The sequence below is a fragment of the Eretmochelys imbricata genome, chromosome 2 (genome assembly GCF_965152235.1).
Source record: "Eretmochelys imbricata isolate rEreImb1 chromosome 2, rEreImb1.hap1, whole genome shotgun sequence".
Classification (NCBI taxonomy): domain Eukaryota; kingdom Metazoa; phylum Chordata; order Testudines; family Cheloniidae; genus Eretmochelys; species Eretmochelys imbricata.
In genome coordinates this window covers 184,395,030-184,419,215 of record NC_135573.1, presented here as the reverse complement: position 1 = coordinate 184,419,215, position 24,186 = coordinate 184,395,030, and the positions used below count along the sequence as shown (strand labels likewise).

General features: G+C 40.1%; 1 protein-coding gene across 15 annotated transcripts in view; it reads left to right on the top strand.

Annotated features, from left to right (window-relative positions):
• Nucleotides 1-24,186, top strand: part of ARPP21 (cAMP regulated phosphoprotein 21) — a 127,519-nt gene that overhangs the window by 69,001 nt on the left and 34,332 nt on the right. For all 15 annotated transcript variants that reach the window (XM_077809263.1, XM_077809261.1, XM_077809264.1 and 12 more), the window contains one exon: nt 8,468-8,594. In XM_077809263.1, the coding sequence (XP_077665389.1) occupies nt 8,468-8,594 (127 nt within the window). The remainder of the gene's footprint in view (nt 1-8,467; nt 8,595-24,186) is intronic.

The following is a 24,186-nucleotide window of genomic DNA, read 5'->3' as shown; positions in this document are numbered from 1 at the left end:
AACCTTTCTGATCTTAAATTTCCAAATCTGTAAAATGGGGATAATAATACTTACCTACAGGTACCTGCCGACCTGTGGCAAGGATATTATAATCCTGTATATTTTTGGATTTCATGTATGGATTTCATGTACATTACCAACATTTCTAGGGCTGGTAGGGAAGTGAGGTTGGAGGCACTGTGTTCTAATAGATTAGCCATAGGATTTTGTGTCAAGAAACCGGAGTTCTAATTGTGCTTCTGACACTGGCTTACTATGTGATGTTGTACATATCACTTAACTTCTGAGCCTTAGTTTCCAGGTCTATAAGCAGGGGGTACTGATGCTTATTTCAGAGGGGCATTGTGAGACAATTAAATAATGTTAGTAAAATGTTATATTGGTGCAAAGCATCAATAATGGATTAAGACTACCTTGGACCTGGATCCAATCCAACCAAGGGACCCTGCTGCAAAATTACCTATTCAACTGTGGCTTTCCTGCCTGTCACATCTGGCTCTCCAGTCACCGTGGTGAACTTTAGACATTGGACATTTGGATCCAAATATTGTGGGTCTGTGAGCCCCCTCCCAGCCTGGGGCCCAGAACTATGGATCCTCCTTTAATTCATATTTTCAAACAATTGTTAAGTGGTGAAGATGGGAACTAAAAGCGGGGGGGGGACTATGTTAATTTCTCTAATCCATGGGATTTGGGTAGGAGAGAGGACAGATACCAGCCACCAGCAGCAACTACTTAAAAATTCACAACTGTGAATTTTTGTGGGACAGTGGCTTTTAGCGTCTGCACATGGTTAATTGTGAAGACTTTTCATTTGTCTGATATGCAAAAAAATTAATTTTGTGGAGAAAATAATAAATGACAAATTTGGTGTTCATTTTTACAAAAACAGATTACGCCAGTTTTGCTCAGCTCTAATATTTAAAGACTTTTTGAAAAAGTGTTCTCAAAAATGAGGTTTCAGTAGCACTGAACTGCAGGAACAAAGGACAATGTAACTCCATATGTTTCTGTACTGTCCTTTTTCATGATTTCTTCATTGTAAGGGAAATTCTCAAATCAAAAGTAGATGTTCATTATCAGACTGAACATGTTTGTCTTTTGAAAGGATATTGTAGGTAACGGTAATTTTGCGGGGTGGGGGCCCTTGGTTGGATAGGATCTGGGTCCAAGGTAGCCGTAAAGAAGTACAGTTCTTCTGTATTATTATACACTATAATTAGTGATTAGAATAAAACAAAAAAGTGTTCTGTGTACCCAGATGGAAAACATATTCCATATATCAATTGCATTGCATGTTTCATACCATCTGTTATACAGTATGGTGTGTACATGGTCATCCATATATATCTTTACACCTAACTGACCATGTTTTAATTTAAAATATATGTACCATAAAATGCATTTTAAATAGTGTCACAATTAATTTATATAAATATCCATGTGAGGCCTCTCATATTATGCAGCCACTCAATCATCTGCTCTGAAGTTGCTGCTTAATTGTGTTCGTGTAGCTAAGCGGTCGTTTTGAAGATAACTTTCGAAGTATGAACCAAAAGTTAACCAATGAATGGATGTATGTTTCTCACCTGTTCTGATCATGTCATGCCCTTTTGAATCCTTCTACTGACTTACCTTTCCTCTGCATGAACTTCAAACTTGTCCTTGTTTTCAGTGCACTTCGCAGCTCTGATCCACTGTTGTATCCATGGCATTTTTAATCACTTGTCACTTTGGTATCTAAGCATTATGTATGAAAGCTTTGTATTGGTCCAACTGATTCGGAGGATGGGTAGAGCTTCAAGGATAGGGACATAGAGCTGGAACCCACAGAGCTGCTGGTGGGGAGTGGAGCTCTTATGGAAAGGCCCTCTTCTACTGTAATTAAACTTTAATATACATGGAGATAGTTGTATTAGAGTGCGGGGATGGGATTCCCCTGGATTCATAGATTCCAAGGCCAGAAGGGACCACTGTGATCATCTAGGCAGACCCCCGCTTCCCCCCTACACCCTCCCCCCGTATAACCCAGGCCACAGAATTTCCTCAAAACAATTCCTAGAACAGACCTTTTAGGAAAACATCCAATCTTGATTTTAAAATTGCCAGTGATGGAGAATTCACAATAACCCTTGGTAAATTGTTCCAATGATTAATTACTCTTACCATTAAAAATGTACACCTTATTACCCGTGTGAATTTATCTAGCTTCAACTTCTAGCCACTGGATTGTATCATATCTCTCTCTGCTAGATTGAAGAGCCTGTTGTTAAATATTTGTTAGCCATGAAGGTACTTACAGACTGTGATCAAGTTACCCCTTAAGCTTCTCTCCATTAGACTCAAAGAGCTCCATCTGTTTAGCTCATCACAATGAGGCATGTTTTCTAATTCTTTAATCATTCTTATGGCTCTTCTCTGAACCTTCTCCAATTTATCAACCTCCTCCTTGGATTGTGGGCACCAGCACTGGACATAGTATTCTGGCAGTGTCAAATACAGAGGTAAAATAACCCACTCAACTCCCACTCAAGATTCCCCTATTTATGCATCCCAGGATGAGTAACAAACTGGAGATGCGGAATGGACTGAGTAGTCCGTAGGCTGCAGATGTAGTGGATTGTTCCGAAACATAGCTATATAGCAGTGGCAATAATGGCTAGGAAGATGTTGCTTTGATAGAGTAGGGAAGCAAAATGGGACAAACTGTGACCCATACGCTCTGTGTCACAAAGACCTACCCTATAAAATCAGCATCTTCCTAGCTACTATTGTCATTGCTGTGTAGCTGTTTCTTACAGTAGACCTTGAAATCTGAATAACTGATCCAGGGTGAAAGCTTTTGTGGCTCTCTGTGGGAGGAGAAGCAGAGAGACTAAATAAACCAGTTAAGATGCTTATGCATGCAAAAAATGTTATAATGCAATAATCAATGTAATACAATCAATGTAAAAGCACTTCTGAGTCATAGAAGTTGCTGTCGAATTTATACCAATACAGCAGAGGCTTCAGTCTAAATGGCTAATTAGTTCCTGTAAATATAGTGGCAGTGAGGTTTCTAGTAGTTTGCCTCTGGTATCATGCCACTTGAATACAGCAGGGTATTGAAAATTTGGGAGCAGGTCCAGCTAGAAAGAAGAAGAAAGAAAATTGTCCAAGCCTGCAAGCCTAAAGAGATCTTACATTAATATATTAAAGTTTAATTAATGCTGGCTCTATTACTAGTTCCAATGCTCCCTTTCCCATTCTTCATCAAAAGAGGAACCGACAGATATTAAAGTCATACATCTAAGGGGGGGGGAAGCCCTTTGTCATCTTCTGCTTCCTCCTCCCCCACTGCATATTCTAAATCTGGTTAACAGATTCAATATTCAGTAGCATAAACATAATGATCTGTTGTTGTCTAGCCTCTCCTGTGTGGGCTTTGGCATCATCCTGTGAGAAACAAGTTCACTAGTGGAAACTAAGAACAGTGATCTGATCTGGCTTTGCTTTTCTCCATTTCACTGGCAAATTCCTACTTTATTTTGCTTTCCATAACCATAACTAGGCATTTCTGGGCCTGGGACAAGCAAGCATATTTGCGTCCCATACTGTTTTTTCGTCATTTTTCCTCCCCATTTTTCGCCCCCTCCCACCCCACCCCGCCCCTCCGGCTTTGCATCCTGCGCAGCTGCCCCGCTCGCCCGCCCTGGTTACAGCCCTGTCACAATAATACACCTCGTTCATCCTGGCTGTTTTCCTCTGATGCTGACAGCCATTCTGACATGCTCATGGCCCAAGCACTCCAATAAAGGACCAGATCACCATGCTCCGTGAAAACATCACCAGCACTGACCAAAGGGCAAATTGTCTCTTCTGCCTGCATGCTTGAGGGGATAAAAAAATTGCGCTGAGCAGAGAGATAGTAACAGAAGCAGCATCCCTCACAGGAACAAACCACCCTTCGGAGAATGGGATCACAGATGAGAAGGACAAAGGGCTTGGAGGATAGTAATGCTTCAGACACCGTACACCCATGGTTCTCTGATGGTGGTCAGTCTGTGTTAACTTCACTTGGTTCTTCGCCTGTGTTGTGGAAGCTTATCAAAGGGCGTGGGACTAGCAGTCAAGAAATTTACTCAGAAAGAGGCAAAAAGCCTCCATGCACGTGGTCCTTGACTCATGCTTGGGAATGTTTACTAGTTCTGGTGGACATACCCCCTTATTATGCCACACAAGGGACTCTGTCCCCCTGAGAGAACAACTCACAGATCATTAAATCTATTTTCCTGCCCTCAGCGTGGGAGTAGCCAGCGAAGAGGACAATAAATCCCTAAATTAAGACAAAGGCAAGCCAGCCAGGTGACTGGGAGGCATTTATGTATCCAAAATCTCCACAGGTCAATGTAGACCCTGTAAATTCTCTTATGTAAGTGCAGTTGCGAGTTACACATGCCTATTGAGAGAAAATTGAGAGAATTTATATTTTCCACCCCCCCCAGCAGAACTATTAAATATGATAACAGCATTACAACTGGTTTCATTAATAATCTCTTGAGGAAGGTGTAAATTCAACTCTAACCAAATTTGTTGATCACCTTTAGAATAGAAAACATACATGCAGACAGACTCAAACTGTAAATTGACCAGGAGAGGTTAAGAGAGTGCAGTATGCTGAACAAAATGATTTTCAAATAAATGTAAAGTCCTGCCCCTAGAGTGAGAAAGTAAACAGCACACCAACAAACTAGAGAAAACCTATCTGGAAAGCCGTCTTAGAGGGACCCGAGGGTGATGATAGATAGCAATTTAAATAGGAACAAAACAAAAAAAAGCCATTGCTCTTCACAGAACTCTGTACGTTATACAGGGGATCACATGAAATATGTCAAAGTGATAATGCCATTCTACATAGCACTGGTGTGAGTGTCCTTGGAATATTAAGCACAGTCTGGCACAGTTTAGGATAGATAGGAAGAAAATATGTTGGAGAACAAAAATTACATAAGGGTTGGAGGTAAGATGACCAGGTAGCAAGTATGAAAAATGGGGATGGGTGGGAGGTAATAGGAGCCCATATTAAAAAAGCCCCAAATAGCCGGACTGTCCCTATAAAATCAGGACATCTGGTCACCCTACTTCGAGGACAAAACACGCAGAGAGACTGAGTTAAGCTTAAATACTGTAGTTTATAAATAATTATTTATTATTAAATAATTCAGTAAGTAAACTCAAGAAGGAAATGGTAGCCTATACATGGCTTCAGAATAACAACATAAATGAAGAAAGGGGATTTTTCACAATGTTAGGAGGCAATGAGTTGAAGCTGAAGAAGGAAACATTTAGGTCCAGTGTACACTAGAAAAAGGGTTTGATGCTATAGTTATATCTGTATAGCTATAAATCTATAGAGCTATAGCTACACTGGCACACCCTCCTAGTTTAGGCAAAGCTTTGGCCAATATAATTTATACCAGTTCTCTGACTGAAATAAACTGTGCCAGCAAAAGTTGATAATGGAAACCTAGCCTTAGATTAGGGGAAAAGCTGTTAACATCAAGTAAAGCTGGGCATTTCAGTAGACTAGCCGGGAGACGGTAATGATTTGTAGTCAAGCACAAGTAAAAGAAGATGTTTGTGGGATTGAGGTAGCAAATAATTCTGCAAAGTGCAGGAGGTTCAGGCTAGATGATCTAAGTGGTCTCCTTGGGTTCTATGATTCTATGAACTCTACTGTTCGTTAAAGTAATACCACGGTGGGCAAATATCAGTCTTGGATTACTTTTGGGGGGAAACTGTGTCTGTAAGCTGAAGGAGAGCTGTACAGAAGACAAATTAAAGTATATCCAACAAGATCAATAAATCACTGATAGTCAGCCTAAAATCCACTTTAACCTATGTCTATATTCTGTGTCAAGCCTTTTTTTTCATGTCTAGTCTTTTAACAAAATCATCTATTCTTAGCAAGTCATCCATGCATGATTACTATCAAATTCAACTATTAGTCACCCCAAATTAAATGATTTTCCATCTAATGCTCCATGCCACTAACAACATTTTTCAAAGTGATAGATTGTTGTACTGATAAGCTACTAAATGGAGTATATAACAAATGCATTCAGTTCCAGTGAATTAAAAAAAAAATCCTTGTAGCTACAGAGATGAGTTAGTTCATGGCTGTACAGTACTTTTAAAAATGTTAAGTGCTACTGAGTGTTATTGCAGTTATTAGAATGGGCTAAGCAGGTTCCCAACCTAAATTGTTTGGGCTACATTTTTAATTTAATACCTATGAACTTTCCATGCAATGATTAATGGCAAGAGGTAACTCATATTGTTCTCAGATGGCCATTTATTTTTAAAAGTTTTAAGAGTGTAGCCACTTTTACCCGTGGTGAGTTTGCCTTACTAACCTTGTCCTGCTGGGGTAAAATTCGATCATTCATTTAAAACTGGGATTTTTCCACACCAGACAGTTAGAGAGCTTTCATTAGATCTGGGGACAAATGTTCCTACACTATGCCCATCGCTTGTTTTGCAGTATTCAAAGATAAAGCACAGTTCAAAGGCAGGCTACAATTCAGCATTACTCCATGTTATTCAGAGCTTGAATAGTGTTCAAATTAAATGTGTTCAAATTAAAGCATTCATGGTTTCATTCTGGCTGGTTGTACCTCACAAAACAAAGCAACAGTATTTACGTGGGTTCAAAAGAAAAAAACATGGGCAAAGATTTGATATCTTGTCCTCTAAAGTCTGCCAATTTGCCTGGAGTTCTCTTCCCTTCAGCCACCTCCCCAAATCCAGGTTCCCTGATTCTCAGTCTCCCTTCTGCTTATAATTCCTTGTGTCCTCTCCCCACTTCCCGTCTGTGGTTCACCCTCATAAACTGTGTCCTCCCCTCACTTTCCTCCTTGTAGTTCTTCCTGTTCTCTTTTTTCCTGTAGTTATCACCATTTTGTAAAATAGTGTCCACTGGGAAACTTCTGTGAGAGTTTTCGTACAGAGCTATAGAAACAGTAGCCAAAATGGCACATCTTGAGGTGATTATGTAGTGGGTAAAAAACTTAATTAGTCCCCTTTCAAGTACACTTCCATGTGCCACCATGGCACTGTATATTTCTGTAACTTTGTTCTGTTGCACTTGGTAGCTTTTCTCTGGTGATAAAGAGCCTTGTATCTCTGAGATTTTTAGCCTATTTTTAAAGGGATTCTGTTGACTCTTTAAATACCTGTCATATATGGCCTTATTCTGTTTACCATTACTCTCACTGAGCAGTACTTACTCCATGAGTAGTCCAGTTATCTCCAGTGGAACTACTCCTGAGCTAAGGTACTGCTCAGCATGAATAAAGGTGGCAGAATCTGACCCACATTTACTAATTCCCTGTTGTATTAAAAATAAAAAGTATTTTGTGTCTCTTTTTTGAAAGAAGCCAAATACTGTATGTGGAAACAAATATAATTCCATTGGTTTATAAAGAAGCACAGACATACATTTCAAATAGTCTAAGAACAACAAAAGTTCTCATGAAGATCCTGTAGGGGTGCCTCTGTATACTTTATATTTTATTTTATTTATCATAGAATTGTTCCAAATGAAAATGAGAAATATGGAGTGCTATTGAACTCACTAAGGGCCAGCGCAAAACTGTTTAGTTCAGATGTCTCTGCAATGATGATGAAGAGTGTGCAAGAAAAGTCACTGTGTTCAGTTGACTCAACTTGCATTTTCAAATGTGTGGTGAGGCAGTTTAGTATACTCTGTTCTGTAACATAAAATAGCAAGCAACACTAGCTAACTCAATACCTACTAAAAGCTTTTGCAAGAGGAGGGATGCTAATAATTTTTAATCCGTAATATATTCCTGCCAAATGTGCTAGAAGCTTTAAAGGGAGAGATTCATGCAGGTAAGCATTTATCCATTAAAGAGGGATAAGCTAACAATGGAGATTCTCTTTCATACATACAAATATCTCACCTTTATACAACATGCACATTTTGACTCCAGGCCACTTCTGCTCTCAATTGTCCATTTAATCTTTTCCCCAAAGTTTATTTAATTGTTTTCCATATATTAGCATTATAATTTTGTGCAATATGGTACTTCTGTGATTTGGGGGGGGGTCTCTTGTTTATATGTAACATTGCTTACACAATTTTAAAAAATAGCTGCTATTTCTCTCTGCTTCTCTCTGCGACATTAAATTAGTTGAGAACAAAGTAATTCATTATTTGAAAAACATTTTTATTCATGTTCCTGCTTCATTTAGGGTTTCTCAACTTACACAGTAACGTTGTTTAGTCCTTAAGACATTGATAATCACATTGCAAGAGAAAATTAGAACTAAGTGACAGTGCTTGAAAATGTACTATGCAAATCTTTTCTTTTGATGATTGTAAAACTAAACTACTTCACGTGACTTTTTTCTGTATGTCTTCAGTTTCTGTCATAAGTACTTAGTCTGTTCTTGCTTTCCACAGATGCCAGTGTATTACTACCCATCTGGTCAATACCCTACCTCAGCAACTCAGCAGTATAGACCCATTGCCTCAGTTCAGTACAATGCACAGCGGAGTCAACAAATACCCCAGACTGCACAGCAAGCAGGTATTTGCATCTGTTACTCATTTCTTCAGCAGTTCGTGTTGCATTTACTGATGAACCTATTGATCATACTTTAATTTTGGGCTTGAAAAGCTAGCATTGAAAATTGGCCATTTCAGTAAGTTGAAACAGTCAAAAAACAATTTTGCTTGGACAGCCGTACCATACAAGAAAGGAAAGCACACTTCAGTGCTGTCATCTAGCATGCGTCACACAGCGTGGTTCTTACTGCATTAATATATTACATTTTGGATAAGAAGTAAGACAAGTAGCAAATTACTGTGATCATTCATACTTCATTGGAAAGCCAAGAGTGACATTTTAATTCCTTAATCATATGTGGCCCCTAAACGTTTTTAAAACAAGAAACCAGTAATGGAAACATTTAGGGGGCATTCTGCTCTGCAAAGCTGAAACTGTATCTGTGATATGGAGCGAGCCAGATAAAAGGCAGTCTTTAGCTTGGTAATAGTCCACTATTTTCCTCCTTTCGAGGTTAGTGTTCATGAAAACAGCAGACAATGTATCTACAGTCTGTGTGGCACCCACTTGGATGTTAGCTACCTGCAGCGATGGGCAGTTGGAAGGGGGGCCGTTACACTGTAAGAGAGTGAGTAGCAGGTCTCACAGTGAACCGGTCTCTTTTCCTACTGTGTCATGCCACTCCTAATTAAACCATATTAAGGATGGGGGGAGACAGAGCGAGACTGATGTTGTTTGATTTTATTTGTGCTGGTGCAAGGTTCTTTGTGTTCCTAATGAATAAACAAAGCTTCTGTAAAAATCATTGATTGTCTGTTTTTGCAGTGCAAACCTCCCCCATACTGTGTCTCAGACAAGTATTAACTTTGGTCGGAGGGATTGTTTCACCACAGGGTACACAATCATAATTGTGTCATGTAGGATAAAGCTTGCTGTCTGTCTATTACTCTCTAGCTCCAGAAATGCAAATGGTTTGATAGAAATTCCTGTGAATTTTGTGGTGGTTTTTTGTTTGTTTGTTTGTTTGTTTGTTTGTTGTTTTTTTTTTTAATGGAAAATCAGCTTCTCTGCCAAGGCTTTGATCCACAGGTCATTTAAGATAAAAGTCAATAGCATAGAGATGAGAGATGGGAAAGATCTATGGGGTCATCCAGCCCACTCCCAGTCTCTTTAAGGTGACCGCTGACAGGTTTCTCACACTTTATTAGGCTTCAGAGAAAAAAAGCCATAGCAATACACAGTTATGATTGATTTGAATGATCAATGGTTCTTCTTTTAAAGCTGTCCTGTGTTCTAATAAAACAGGTGCTGGTTTTGGTCATTATGACTGGTGGGGTGCTTACTTTCAGATTTCATAGCTTTGGGAGACTACAATTCTCAGAGAGATGTAATATTCCATAAAGGCCATCTATCTCTTCTAATATATCTTATCTTACAGTATGGTACCATATTTATTATCCATATACAGTAGATTTTTTAACCTAAATGCAGATTGAATTGTATGATACTATTTTGGTTGACTGTGTTGTTATAAAACCATATTTACTCTATCAGTTAAATGGTAGATCAGTAATGTGAAAATTATGGTAATTAAAGTACACATGGGACACATTCTGAAATGCTTCAGCAAATTTTTCACAGAAAAGTCAACTATCTGATCTTCAGAGAGACTATCTGAATAACAGGTTTAATTATATACCATAGTGTAGTAACCATTGTGTTTGGGTACAGACTTCATAGGGAAATCAGTTGTATTTTTGCTCATGTGTTTTTCATATCGTTTTTCACCTATGTGTCTGCCAAGGAATTTGGTTATTACAAGAAAGATCTCTTGAGTTGGAAAAATTGTCAATATCTTTAAAATTCCTCCTTTCAATTATTGACAGCTTCATTGGAAAAATAATTATTACATCATGTCCACATTCTGTGATGAGAGCTTAGTATTTCTTTAATGATTGTTTTAAATTTTTACCAATTGCCCAGGTCCTAAGACTTGCTTCATAATCAACTCTTTTGAATGGGTCCTAACTATGGGCCAGATTGAACCCTCTCATAGAGATATTTGCATGAGGGGAATAGGGGTGCCAGGAAACTCCACAAAGAAAATCTTGCAGTTTCCTACAGACCTTCTCTTTAAGTGAGAGTGATTAGGGAACAAGGCATGGGTGGCAACCTCCCAGTCTTGCTGACCCTTCAGATTCACAGGGAGGGGAACCCAAAGTCCCATGCACAGGGTCAGCCCCTACAGGCTGCTGCTGAGACACCATCACTCCTGTTGGAGTTGTGCTCTATTGGGAATGAATCCTGGGCCATGACAACAACTGCTATGTGAAGAAGAATTTACTGAAGGACAGATACCCAAAAGGTTTTCCTCTGCCTTTGTAAGAGAGAGTTCCACAGAGAGCGCCTCCTACAGCCCCTTATGCAGCCAGAACCTAAAGAGACTGAGCTCACAGAGGGACTTCAGTGGGGTGAGGTAGAGAGGAGGATGCTGTGAAGTCAGTGCTCTCTTACCCCCACCTTCCAGAACTCCAGGGTGATCCATCTTACCTGCTTCCTCTCTGCTTGAAGAAGCAGGGAGGACACTTGGGTCCTATCATTTTTTTCCTTGATTTTTGTAACTGAACTGACTCATGCCCTCAAATTTTCACTCGTATTTATAAAGGTAAATCTAATTATCTGCAGTGATGCATTTTCTTCCATTACCTGAAGCAATATGGATATCCATCTTGCTATCGACTTATGCTTTGAAATGTCTGAAAATGCCTCTGAGAAAGTAAGTATGGAGAGACAGAAACTTTTCTTGGGCATTAACTATATATTTAGATTATATTTTCTTTATACTTGCAGCCAGTGAATAAATGGGTAAGGATTGATTATTCTATTTTTTCATGTTCTTTCACTTCACATAGCATTTGGAAAGTCACTAATCTTCCAGAGTTTGATTGATGGATATAAATTATATTTCATGAAATATAATAAAGCACAGTGCTTATGTTACAAATTTACTGCAGGCTATTCACTAAACATTCAAACTCTCAGGGGAAAAAACTCCTTTGGATGTCCATTCAGCTACTGCGGGAACATACACATGACCACTTAACACCGAGTACCCTTCTGAGCTATGCTACTTTGGGTTGGCTAAGTACGTGTTCCAATCAAAAGGCAAATATTTCAAGCTTTATGCAGTGTTGCAGGAAATTACCTTCAAATATAGAATTAAGGACCAAGATTGAGGTTAGCATTTGAGCAGAATGTGAGGCAGCCATGGCTCAGTATGGAAATTTTAAAAGAGACCTACAGATAGTAATGATGGCTGCAGAGAGTGCAGAAGAAGACTGTGTGATAAGGGTGAACAAAGGAGGCAGACATGAATGAGGCAGATGAAAAGATTACTCCTGAAACATCTTCCCTGAAGATTTAGCTCTATTGGCTGCTGGTGAGAGAAAACTGCTGCAATAAAGAGAGGCATATGGGAGTCCGAGTTGTGTGCCTACCAGTAGAATAACGAATGTGACCAGGGATATGTTGGGAGCCTCAAGCTCAAAGAATGTTTATTAAAATAAGAAAGTTTGCCTGCCCAGGAGGGTTTTGGAAGCTTTCATAGCTCCGGCAAGGTGTTGAGGTCTGTCGTTTTCCCACTTTGGGCTGCAGAGGGTAAGGTTTGATCTAATTCCAGCAATTTGTTTTTGTTTTTCTTAGAAAAGGTCTCTTTATGAGTGGAGCAATAATAATGACTTTTTTACAGCAAATGGCTAAAGTAAAATGTCAGTACAGCATCCTTAATGGTTAAGGGACTCTGTATTCACTGATGGTTGTGTGAAAAGAGAGCAATATGAAGTTAAAATGCTCCAGGGCAGAAAAAAAGATGAGCTCACCTGAAATTAGATTAGGATCTAACAGCAGTAAATCATTTGGTGAGAGGGGTGAGAACTCTTGATGGATGGATAGATAGATAGATTTTAGAGTGCTGCCTAGTATGAGAAGATAAGTGACTCATTTCTTGCAAAAGGCAGCTTCACAGAGGGTTTTCCAAAGAAACCTTTTGTCGTTTACAGTATATTAATTTAAATTCAGAATGAAACTACAAAGACACAGCCTTAACAGTGTTGCTTACTACAGAGCAGTGGTGTAGCCTTTGAAATGCTTAATTTTGCTTCATGTAAATTAATAATTTGTTCTTCTTCTTCATTGCATTCCCGCCGCACCAGCTCTTGGGCCCAGTCCTGCAAAATGCAAAGATCCTAGAAGTCAATGGAAGTGTTGCCATTAATTTAATGAGAGCAGGGTCAAGCCATTGGCTAGTACACAGTACATGCACGGTACATTTTTAAATGGATCATTAGAATATTTTCAAATGACTTTACTCAACAAATAATAATTATATGTAGGAGTACTCTCTTGATATGTTCATCTTTGAGCTTTACAGTAAAGAACATTGCCTTCCTTTTCTTTGAAAATCAAGATATAAAATCTGTACAGGTCTGGGCTCAAGTGAACATTGTAAGGGTCTGTGTTGTGACAAGGAATTCCTGTAATTTGTAGACCTTCCCAAATATATTGCTGTATTCCTTAAACTGTGGAGTTTAGTTTCTCTCTGGTCAATGGACATTTACCACTCTTTGATTTTGTCTCATCTCGCTAATATTTCAATATTAAAAAATACTGGCCATTTCAAGCAAATAGATATCTCTCTTTTTGTACCATGGAACACCTGGTTTCTTGACTGAGTGAAATGATATTTCTCTATTCTCATATAGCAGTATTATAGTGTTGTATCTCAGCCATTATCAGCAAGAGTTGTATTCGTTGACATCGGTATCTCGGTAGTAGTAGTTTGAAAGCTTTTAAGCCTCGTTCTTGTCCTTGAATGATAAAATGGAAATGTATTCAGTGATGAACATTTGTTTTTTACCACAGTTGATGAAATCAGCAATGGAATGATTTATATCAGTGTGTTGGTGTATTTATTTTCAAAATAATAATGCTTAGCACAGAGAGTATATTTCGTTTTTAAAGTGCTTCACAAATATGAGCTGATGAAGCCTCAGAAACACCACTTCGAGGTAGGTAAGTATTATTATGCCCATTCACAGATGAAGAAGAATCTGAGGTGGACAAACCATTTACTTTCTCTGCGTCACTGTACACTATACGTGTAATATATCAGACCTGCTCTAGACATTAGCAATGTGTGATGGAGCTTTGCCGGATCACTTTATATACATCACTTTGTCTGGGCTATAGTTTAACCATGGCAGTTAGTCTGACTGATCATGTGCCCTCCTCACTGGCAAGTTCTGATATAAACAGCAACCAGGGCTTAATTTGCCCCAGGACTTGCCAGGGCTGAGCCCCAGCACCTCTTTGCTTGGCAGTTCATAGCCCCAGCACTTCTAGGCTTGCTGCATCAGTTATGAATGTAAAAAACTTGCTTGAGCCCTGACACCTAATTGCTTGATCCCCAGTACCTCTTTCATTACAAATTAAGCACTGACAGTAACTAAATCCTACAGTACCTTCTTGAGCTCAGTAATGAAGACTATCTATTGAGCAAATCAAAGCCTAAGCACTATTGTGTTTGGTTGGAATACCTTGCTTCCAAAACTTTTCAGAAATGCAGCAAGCCCACAGAGATTAATTAACATGGGGTTGGATGTAATTGGATTTTTGTTCTGTAATTCTGTTTGAATGTACAGATTTTAGGATTTCATAGGCATTTGAGACCCAGTAAACATTGCCATTATAACTCCTTTCAATTTGCATAAAGTCGCCTATTCAAATCTCCCTGCATTGCTCCAACATGTTATCTTTCTTTTTTTTTAATCATCACTGCTTTTTCCTGAAAAGCAGAACAATTGACTGAATACAATAGCTCTGTCAAAAGAATGTAATTATGGGAAGCAGATGTATATTTGAAAACGACATGGATGCAGTGGTTCCTTTTATGATAGGTATGCATGGATATTCTGTCAACAGCAAATGTTTGTCTCAAAGGAGAGGTAATATTTCTGTTAGCATTTACAGTCTCCAGTAAGAAAAAAAGGGTTTTGCCTCTTTAATGTTTCTCTGAAGCTGGTTTTAAGCAAGACAAGATGTACCTTAATGGAGCTATAAATGTGTTTAAACAGAATAATTGAGTCAAAATGTCAATGAAATAATGCTTAATCTAAGCTAAAATTCAGTCAGGTGTCAACATAATTGAAGGGTTTTTATCTTCAGATTTCCTTTACTCCTTATTGTCTACTTAAAGCATCTTCCACTATAAACTTTTCTTTTTCTTTTTTGTAAAGTGTCAGGCTTAAAAAATAAAATGGTTTGGTTTGCCATCAGGGTCATTACAGAACCTTCCAAAGAAGGATTGCAGCTTTCTACCTTCATTAGCAGCCTGATGAGCAAGATTTCATGGTCCATGACAGATTTGTTTGTTATTCCATCTGTATTTTACAGGACGTTCTTTGTACTTATACAAGCAGTAAACAACTTTTATTTATTTTTAAATAGCTCATCCAAAGAAAAAGTAATTCCTTACTGGTAATTATTCACTGCACTAATGAAACAGAATTGTACTTCTGGTGTCCATTTATGTTTGATAATCAAAACAGTCAGTGGGAAACAGGGTTTGATAAATTTAGCCCTCAGAGAGCCTTGTGAGGTATATTTCTTATTTTCATGAAGGCTTGAAAAAAGGAAGATGGACATCAGAATTGCATCGTTATATGACACTAAAATATGGTGCCGTAAGACTGTATTACACTTGCACTGGCATAGCACTCTACCACTTCAGAGCACTTTATAAATATTTACTGACTAATGCTCACAATGCTCTGGTGAGGAACAGTAGGTAAGTGTTATTCCTGTTTACAGGTGGAGACTCTGATGGAGAGAGTACAATAATGAACTCTCAAGACCTCTTATCAAGTCAATGGGAAAGCTAGGACTAGAATTTAGATGTTCTTAGCTTCCAGTATCCCTCATGAAATCACGTCATCCTTCTAAGTTTAAGAACTCAGTCATACCACACAAGCACTCAGCACATTCAATGTTAAATAATACGGAGATTTAATCATGTGATTTTGGTTAAGATCAAAGGTAGTCCTGCTGCTAAACTCGCTGCTGCACATTTCACTTGGAAAATTCAGGGGTAAGAGCCACATTTTTATTGAAAGATGATTGCTTCTCATTGAACAGACTAGCTTAATTATTCATTTTCTACACAAAGAGGAAGCTAGGAACGAGGGAAGAATACACCTACACTCTGAATGCTGAAAGAGCCATAGGCAGGTCAAGTGCAGTTTGTGTGGGGTTTTCAAGTCCTACCAGCAGTAGTTAAAATGGCAGTCATTCTGAAAGTTTCTGATGAAATGTCAGGAATTTCACAGTAATATATTGATTCTCTAATCAATATGCATGTGTTAATCCCGTATCAGTTACTGTGCATGAACAAATCTAGGGAGGAACAGCCAGCTAAGAACAACATGCAGTGTAGATAGGCTCTTTAGTGTTGTCCACTCCATGAGTGCTGGATCTGGAGAGACACCTGATGGCATTCAACAGCTGGCATAAAGAGTCTTGTTTGTATTCATTGCATTTGAATCCTGTCTCCTCTCTGCCATGAGGGACACTACATAATCCCTACTGCAAATTCATAACTCACTCAGTGCACAATGCTCCCATTGCTGCCAATGGAATTTTTAAGCACTGAGCAATTGAAAGGTTTATATTATGAAGCTCTTTGAGGCAAGGACTGTTAGCATATTTATTTCTACACTAGCCTTTCCCCCTAAAACTTCCCACCATTGCTATCACCAGTGTAACTCCAATGGTGGGAGTGCCAGTACAGAGTGGCTGTTGGCATCTCAGTCACCACATCCTCTAATCCTGCTCACAGCAGGTCTAGACAGTGCTTTTGTTGAAATGCCAACAACTGGTGCCTTGCCTCCATTAGCACTCCCAGTGGTGGGAAATTTTAAGGGGGAGGGTGGAACAGCCAGTTTAGTTAGGGTTTTTGTGTCTGGTACAGTACTAAACACATTGTTCACATTTAACAAGTTTGTGTTTGTTTAAGTGTACAATAGAGATCAGCAATGCAGATAGGAGAGGCATATAGCAATGCATTTGCCTCACATGTGCGATATTTGCTTAAACTCCTAAAATGTTGATCAATACAAATTGTAAAATAGAAGAATTGTTTTGATTTGGGTACTGAGTAGAAGAAGGTGCACTGGTGACTGCACCAAAGGGTCCTCGGTGACTGGACCAAAGGGTCCTCCGTGTATTCAGTATTTTAGCACAGACACATAAGAGAGATCTCCTATGTAATTGAGCCAATATCTCCGGGGCCAATCCCACAATCCTGATGCAAGCAAAACTCCCATTGACTTCAACAGAAGAAAATGGTGTTCAAGTGAATCATAGAACCATAGAATATCAGGGTTGGAAGGGACCTCAGGAGGTCATCTAGTCCAACCCCCTGCTCAAAGCAGGACCAATCCCCAATTAAATCATCGCAGACAGGGCTTTGTCAAACCTGACCTTAAAAACTTCTAAGGAAGGAGATTCCACCACCTCCCTAGGTAACACATTCCAGTGTTTCACCACCCTCCTAGTGAAAAAGTTTTTCCTAATATCTAACCTAAACCTCCCCCACTGCAACTTGAGACCATTTCTCCTTGTCCTGTCATCCGCTACCACTGAGAATAGTCTAGATCCATCCTCTTTGGAACCACCTTTCAGGTAGTTGAAAGCAGCTATCAAATCTCCCCTCACTCTTCTCTTCTGTAGACTAAACAATCCCAGTTCCCTCAGCTTCTCCTCATAAGTCATGTGTTCCAGTCCCCTAATCATTTTTGTTTCCCTCCGCTGGACTCTCCAATTTTTCCACATCCTTCTTGTAGTGTGGGGCCCAAAACTGGACACAGTACTCCAGATCAGATCTCACCAATGTCGAATAGAGGGGAACGATCACGTCCCTCGATCTGCTGGCAATGCCCCTATGTATACATCCCAAAATGCCATTGGCCTTCTTGGCTACAAGGGCACACTGTTGACTCATATCCAGCTTCTCGTTCACTGTAACCCCTAGGTCCTTTTCTGCAGAACTGCTGCCTAGCCGTTCAGTCCCTAGTCTGTAGAGGTGCATTGGATTCTTCCGCCCTAAGTGCAGGACTCTGCCCTTGTCCTTGTTGAACCTCATCAGATTTCTTTTGGCCCAATCCTCCAATTTGTCTAGGGTCCTCTGTATCCTATCCCTACCCTCCAGCGTATCTACCACTCCTCCCAGTTTAGTGTCGTCTGCAAACTTGCTGAGGGTGCAATCCACACCATCCTCCAGATCATTAATGAAGCTATTGAACAAAACCCGCCCCAGGACCGACCCTTGGGGCACTCCACTTGATACTGGCTGCCAACTAGACATGGATCCATTGATCACTACCTGTTGAGGCCGACAATCTAGCCAATTTTCTACCCACCTTATAGTGCATTCATCCAGCCCATACTTCCTTAACTTGCTGACAAGAATACTGTGGGAGACAGTGTTAAAAGCTTTGCTAAAGTCAAGTGAAGTCAGTGGGAGTTTTGCCTACACAGAATGCAAGAATAACAGTGCTTGCTTGTACAAATTCCAGGATATTTTCATTTTGGTTTGCCATCTGTCAGTAACAATGATTAAAAAATGAATTTGAATTCTATGTTTCATATCCCAAATCCAATTGAAATATTTCCTAATAACAATCTTTTCATTTTTACTATGCCTTCCTCTAAAAAAGAGAGAGATGGGAATCTTCATAGTGCTAACCTGCCATTTCTTAGAATTATGCTGTTATATTGTTTAGTATTGTCTTAATTTCCCTTTGTTTCAAATGACATAACGCATTCTGAGAACGTGTATCTGAATGAAGCAGCTTTTCTGATTATTCCCAAACAAAGGAGATGGTTTCCCTAGCAACAGAAGGAAAACCTCTCCAAATAGTTCCTCACCTCTTCTTCAGGGCCTGTTCCATTCTGCAGTTTGCTCATCATTTGCTAAAGCAGATACCATTCCTGGAGAAAGAGCTAGATGAAATTCACAGTGGTTAGTAGCAACAACTGTTATTGGCCACAGAAGTAAATGTTGAATTTTCTGTCTGAGTGCCCATCTTTAACAATGGCTTGATTGTTTCTGTTATTTCTACAGAGTTCCTGTGAAAGCTTATCCTCAAATAAATTGGTTAGTCTCTAAGGTGCCACAAGTCCTCCTTTTCTTTTTGCGAATACAGACTAACACGGCTGTTACTCTGAAACCTGTGAATTCATATTTATGGTTTAGAATAAGTACTGTCTGATTGTAAGAAAGAATGTAAGTGGCCTTTTTTCCTGTACAAGTATTGTCCTGATGTATGAATTTAGTAGGAGCCCAGGTGGATTTTCAGTGGCATTTATAATTATGGAAAATGGATTTTCAGGCTGTGGACTCTGGTGAAGATCCCCTAAACCAGTGGTTCTCAGCCTGTGGGCCACTTGTGGCCCAGTTAGCATACAGCTGTGGCCCATGTGGCACCCTCGGGGCCATACTGGTTGTCAAGGTTCCTCCCCCACTCTGAACTCTAGGGTACAGATGTGGGGACCTGCATGAAAACCTCCTAAGCTTACTTTTACCAGCTTAGGTTAAAACTTCCCCATGGTACAAATTAATTTTATCCTTTGTCCTTGGAATATCCACTGCCACCACCAAACTCTAACTGGGTTTACTGGGAAACGTAGTTTGGACACGTCTTTCCCCCCAAAATCCTCCCAACCCTTGCACCCCACTTCCTGGGAAAGGTTTGGTAAAAATTCTCACCAATTTGCATAGGTGAACACAGACCCAAACCCTTGGATCTGAGAACAATGAAAAAGCATTCAGTTTTCTTACAAGAAGACTTTTAATAGAAATAGAAGTAAATAGAGGTAAAGGAATCACTTCTGTAAAATCAGGATGGTAGATACCTTACAGGGTAATTAGATTCAAAACATGGAGAATCCCTCTAGGCAAAACCTTAAATTACAAAAAGGACACACAGACAGAAATAGTTATTCTATTCAGCACAATTCTTTTCTCAGCCATTTAAAGAAGTCATAATCTAACACATACCTAACTAGATTACTTACTAAAGTTCTAAGACTCCATTCTTGGTCTATCCCCGGCAAAAGCAGCATACCGACAGACACAGACCCTTTGTTTCTCTCCCTCCTCCCAGCGTTTGAAAGTATCTTGTCTCCTCATTGGTCATTTTGGTCAGGTGCCAGCAAGGTTACCTTTAGCTTCTTAACTCTTTACAGGTGAGAGGATTTTTCCTCTGGCCAGGAGGGATTTTAAAGGGGTTTACCCTTCCCTTTATATTTATGACACAGGTAGTGAGTGTGTGTGTGTGTGTGTGTGTGTGTATATATATATGTGTGTGTGTGTGTATATATATATGTGTGTGTGTGTGTATATATAAAATACATGTATGTGTATATATAGTGGATGTGGCCCACATAACACACAGAGAGCTGCAGATGTGGTCCACAATGGTAAATAGGTTCAGAACCACTGCCCTGCACTAACCAAGGCTAATGGATCTTTAGTATGGTACTGCACTAACCAAATGACCTGCCCCAAACTGATCTATATGGGAGTAGATTTAGAGCGGAAACCTTTCAGGGCAGAGGTTTTCTTTTCTATGTCTCATTTCTATTTTTGTGCAGTGCCCAGCACAATGGGGTCCTAATTCTGACTGGGGCCTTTGGGTGCTACCAGAACATAAACATTTAGTAATAACAACAAGGGAAAGAAGAAGTCAGTCAATTATTTATTAATTTGTATTACTGTAGGACTAGAAGCCCCAACCAAGATCAAGTCCCTATTGTGCTAGGCTTGGTAAGTATATATAGGGTGAGATTTTGTAATGCACCTTTAAAAGACACAGCACAGAATTTGTAACTCTGTAGGAGAAGGGGCTAAGGTTGCTTTTAAGGCCCCTTTATGCCCAAATTTTGGCTGCTCTGGGGGCTGGAGAGGCCCCTGTATCAACTTAGACAACTCTTTGGGGCGTGGTCTGAGTTACCTCAGCCCTCTGGGGTTGCAGTAGGTCACAGTGCGGCCATCCCACTCCCAACATGTCCCTCCAATCCCTAGCCTTAAGCCCCATTCACTACACACTCCTTTCTCCAGGGCTCGCGATGGGCTCCTCTGAAAGAGACCTGCAATTGTCTTCCACAATGCCTACACCGGAGAGTTCTCCCCCAGCTAGAACTGGGGCTTCTAGAGACCCTTTACACCAACCTGACCCTTTTACCCACATAAAAGAATGGGAGTGAGGCTCTCGCCCATAATGCGAGGCAGACTGAGCCTGAACAACTTCTTGGGCTAAATATAACTTCTCAGGGAAAGTCTTAGAGCCCTGTCTGCTAAGCTTGGGGAGCAAGTTCCTCATCCTGCAGCTTGTTCCTCATCCTGCAGGGCTGGAAACCTGCACCCCTGTACAACTTCACTGAGTGAGTTTAGTGGGCTTCCATACAGGCAGAGAGGTCTGTCCATGTGGAACAAGTTGTAACATCAAGGTCTATTTCTGGAGACTTCAATTTGGTTTGCTGCTTTTAATCTGGAGGAGAGGAGGATGGCCTAGGGGAAACCAACTCCCAGCTGCTTTTATTTGTTACCGGTATCTAGGTAATACCAAGGTAATTAAAATCAAAGGATTAGTAGACCATTTCCAAATTTAACATTTCATAGCATAAATACTGTAGCTGGCATGGAGCCCTTTAAATCTGGTAACCCTCACTTTTTAAAGTTATTGGAGAAAATAATGAAGCCCATAAAAGTGTTACTTAGTTATTTATGGCTTATGTGAATAAACATACTATGAAATATTCAGTTATTTAAGTTAGAAGGAGAGTGTTTTTCCTCCATGGATATTATTTCCCTCAGTCCATCCTTCATCTTCCCTTAGGTTTATCTGCATTTAATGTCGATGCTGCCCTTTTCCCATCTCTGCATTTGGCCATTTAGAGCCCCCTCCTGCAAGATAATGGGCACCCTCATCTCCCATTGGCTTCAGTGGGAGTTGAGGATGCTTAGAGCCCTGCAGAATTATTCATGTCTGTGGTCTTACAATGCAGGCCCTCCTAAAAATCCCCTTTGGAAAGGTTACTGTGTTTGTGATAGCTTGAACCGCATGCTGCTTGGCATTTGTAGATTTGTTTTTTATTACAACCACAAATGTGAGCCACAGCCATAATGAAGAATGTACTTTAATTGGGGTAATGGACGAGTGATTGCTGGAATTTTGTTGCAATTTTTAGTGTGAACTAAAGCCTCAGTCGTACAAAGTGCTGAGGAGGTTGAGCCCAACCAGTACACATATATGGACAATCCTTTTTAAAAGTTGAGTCATGTAGATCTGTAACAAAAAGGACCTATTAGATAAACAAATCCACCTTGTGCTTCCAGTGTAGGAATATTCCATTCATATGTGCTGTGTCCAGTCCAGTTTTAAATGACTCAAATTGCCTAAAAATAAAGTGTTTCTCGGAAATATCTGAGCCTGAGGCCTCACTTAAAGAAAGCCAACAATCCTGAACAAGCTAATATTTAGGCTTAGTATATATCTTGGTTCTTTTTGTCAGCCTGTGTTACGAAAGCCATTGATTATACGGTTCGTCGCTGTCCCCTGGGCGCTTGTTAATGGCACACTGATAAAATAGAACTGCATCCATTGAATAGTGTTGAACCTTTGGTTTCCTTGCCGTTAAATGCTATCTTTTGTCAGGTACTAGGACTGTAGGCATTTGGGAGGTTGGAAACGTTTGTTGAATTTCCTGTACAAGAACCTGCATAAAAACAAATTGGAAAAAGTTGCCAGGTGCCATCTCATAACATGAGCAGAAGCGGGGAGAGATGTTAAACATTGTGAGAATCCATGTGCCTCTCCAAAAAGGCTGCTGCTTTAATAGTTCCATGAGGGATCAAGTACAGTGCCATCCCTCGTTTAAAAAACCAAACCAAACCAAACCAAGCCAAACACCCTGAATCTTTAGCCTCATCAGCAAGGCAGTGTGAAAAATGTGGGTCTAACAGTATGTCAGTGACACTATTCCCTCACTTAACCTTTTGTGGGCCATAAATAATTATGAACGCTGCTACCTTGCACACTAGAGTGATTTGGTGCTGCTGAATCATAGGATGTAATATGGGAACTGGAAAGCCGAATGAAGTTGGCCTGATGTACTTTGTTCCGGAAAAGTATGAACTTGGATATGAGTTGTGTGTGAAGAGTGGGAGTGGGTTTTAGAAGGTGCCTGTCGTATATCACAAAATAATGAGCTCTGCTCTTGTACTGCAATGACTGCATAGGCATATGCCGTTGTGCTTCCTCAGCTATAACTCATGTACAGCCTCTGAGGAAAGAAACCTGTTTTATTGATAGAGGAAATGCTGGCCAGGACACTTGAGCTATCTCCCACTCCTTTCAGATCGTGCCCCCCCTCATCCAGAGGCGCCCCACCGCCATCAGCACAGTGCCTCTCTCCTAGTGCCTCACTGCTGTGTCATCTGTGGGCATGTCCATGTGGTCCTCAGGTGAGGGAGCTACCTAGTAAGATGCAGATTCACAGTTGCCCTGTGACCCTTTTGCACCACAGCCTAATTTAACCTAACTGGCTAAAACAGGCAGGTAATTTCATTATCTCCCAAAAACACTCCCAGCATAGAGGGCCTATGTGTCACCTGTGCAGGAACCCCTTGTATACGGGATGTTCTAGGGTATGGGAAGTTCCAAGGTAGGGGTAGACAAGTGGGGTGAAAGTGCACATGAGATGACCGAGGAGGCGAGAGTTAGGAGTTCTTATATCCCATCATTTTGCGTCACTGCAGTGGCTCATTGGAGCCCTGAATAGCGGAGGGGCAAGCCACCTCCTATCAGTGTCTGCCCTTCATCATTGATGCATAAGACGCCCTTACAAAAAGTTTATCATCTCTAGTCCTGAACCATGCAACTCTTGACCATGCACAACCTAGCTTCAATCCTTACTGAGGAAAATACTCTTATTGCAGAGAGTTTTGCCTGAGTAGGGACTGCTGTGTTTGTCCTTAATGAAAAGAAATATAACCCCTTTAGCATTCATTCTTATATTAATTTGTGTTGAATTAGGTAGTAATTGTAGAGGAATTTGGAGATACAAAGGTAAGTATTGTAATTCTCAGTAAACTCAGTAAATTCATTCCTACTGACACGCTCCCAGGAACTCTGAACTAACAGACAGTAAGACACCAGTGGAGCAACAGTTGAGAACGCTGTTGGGAGTGGCTTATATTGCATCCATTACATTGCTGCTCTGTGAGCCTCACTTCTGGGTACCGAATATGATTTCTGAATTGACGTTATGAACTGCCTCTTAGATAAAACATGTTCTGTATGGAAATAACTATCATCTTCACTGATTTAACAACAAATAGTATTTTGCATTTCTGTAGCACTTTCCATCTAAAGTTCTGAAACCATTAGAGGTAATATAGGATACCTATTATCATCCCTCGTTCACAGATGGGGGAAACTGAGGCACGGAGAAATTAAGTGAGTTGCCCACGATCACAAAGATAGTCTCTGTCAGA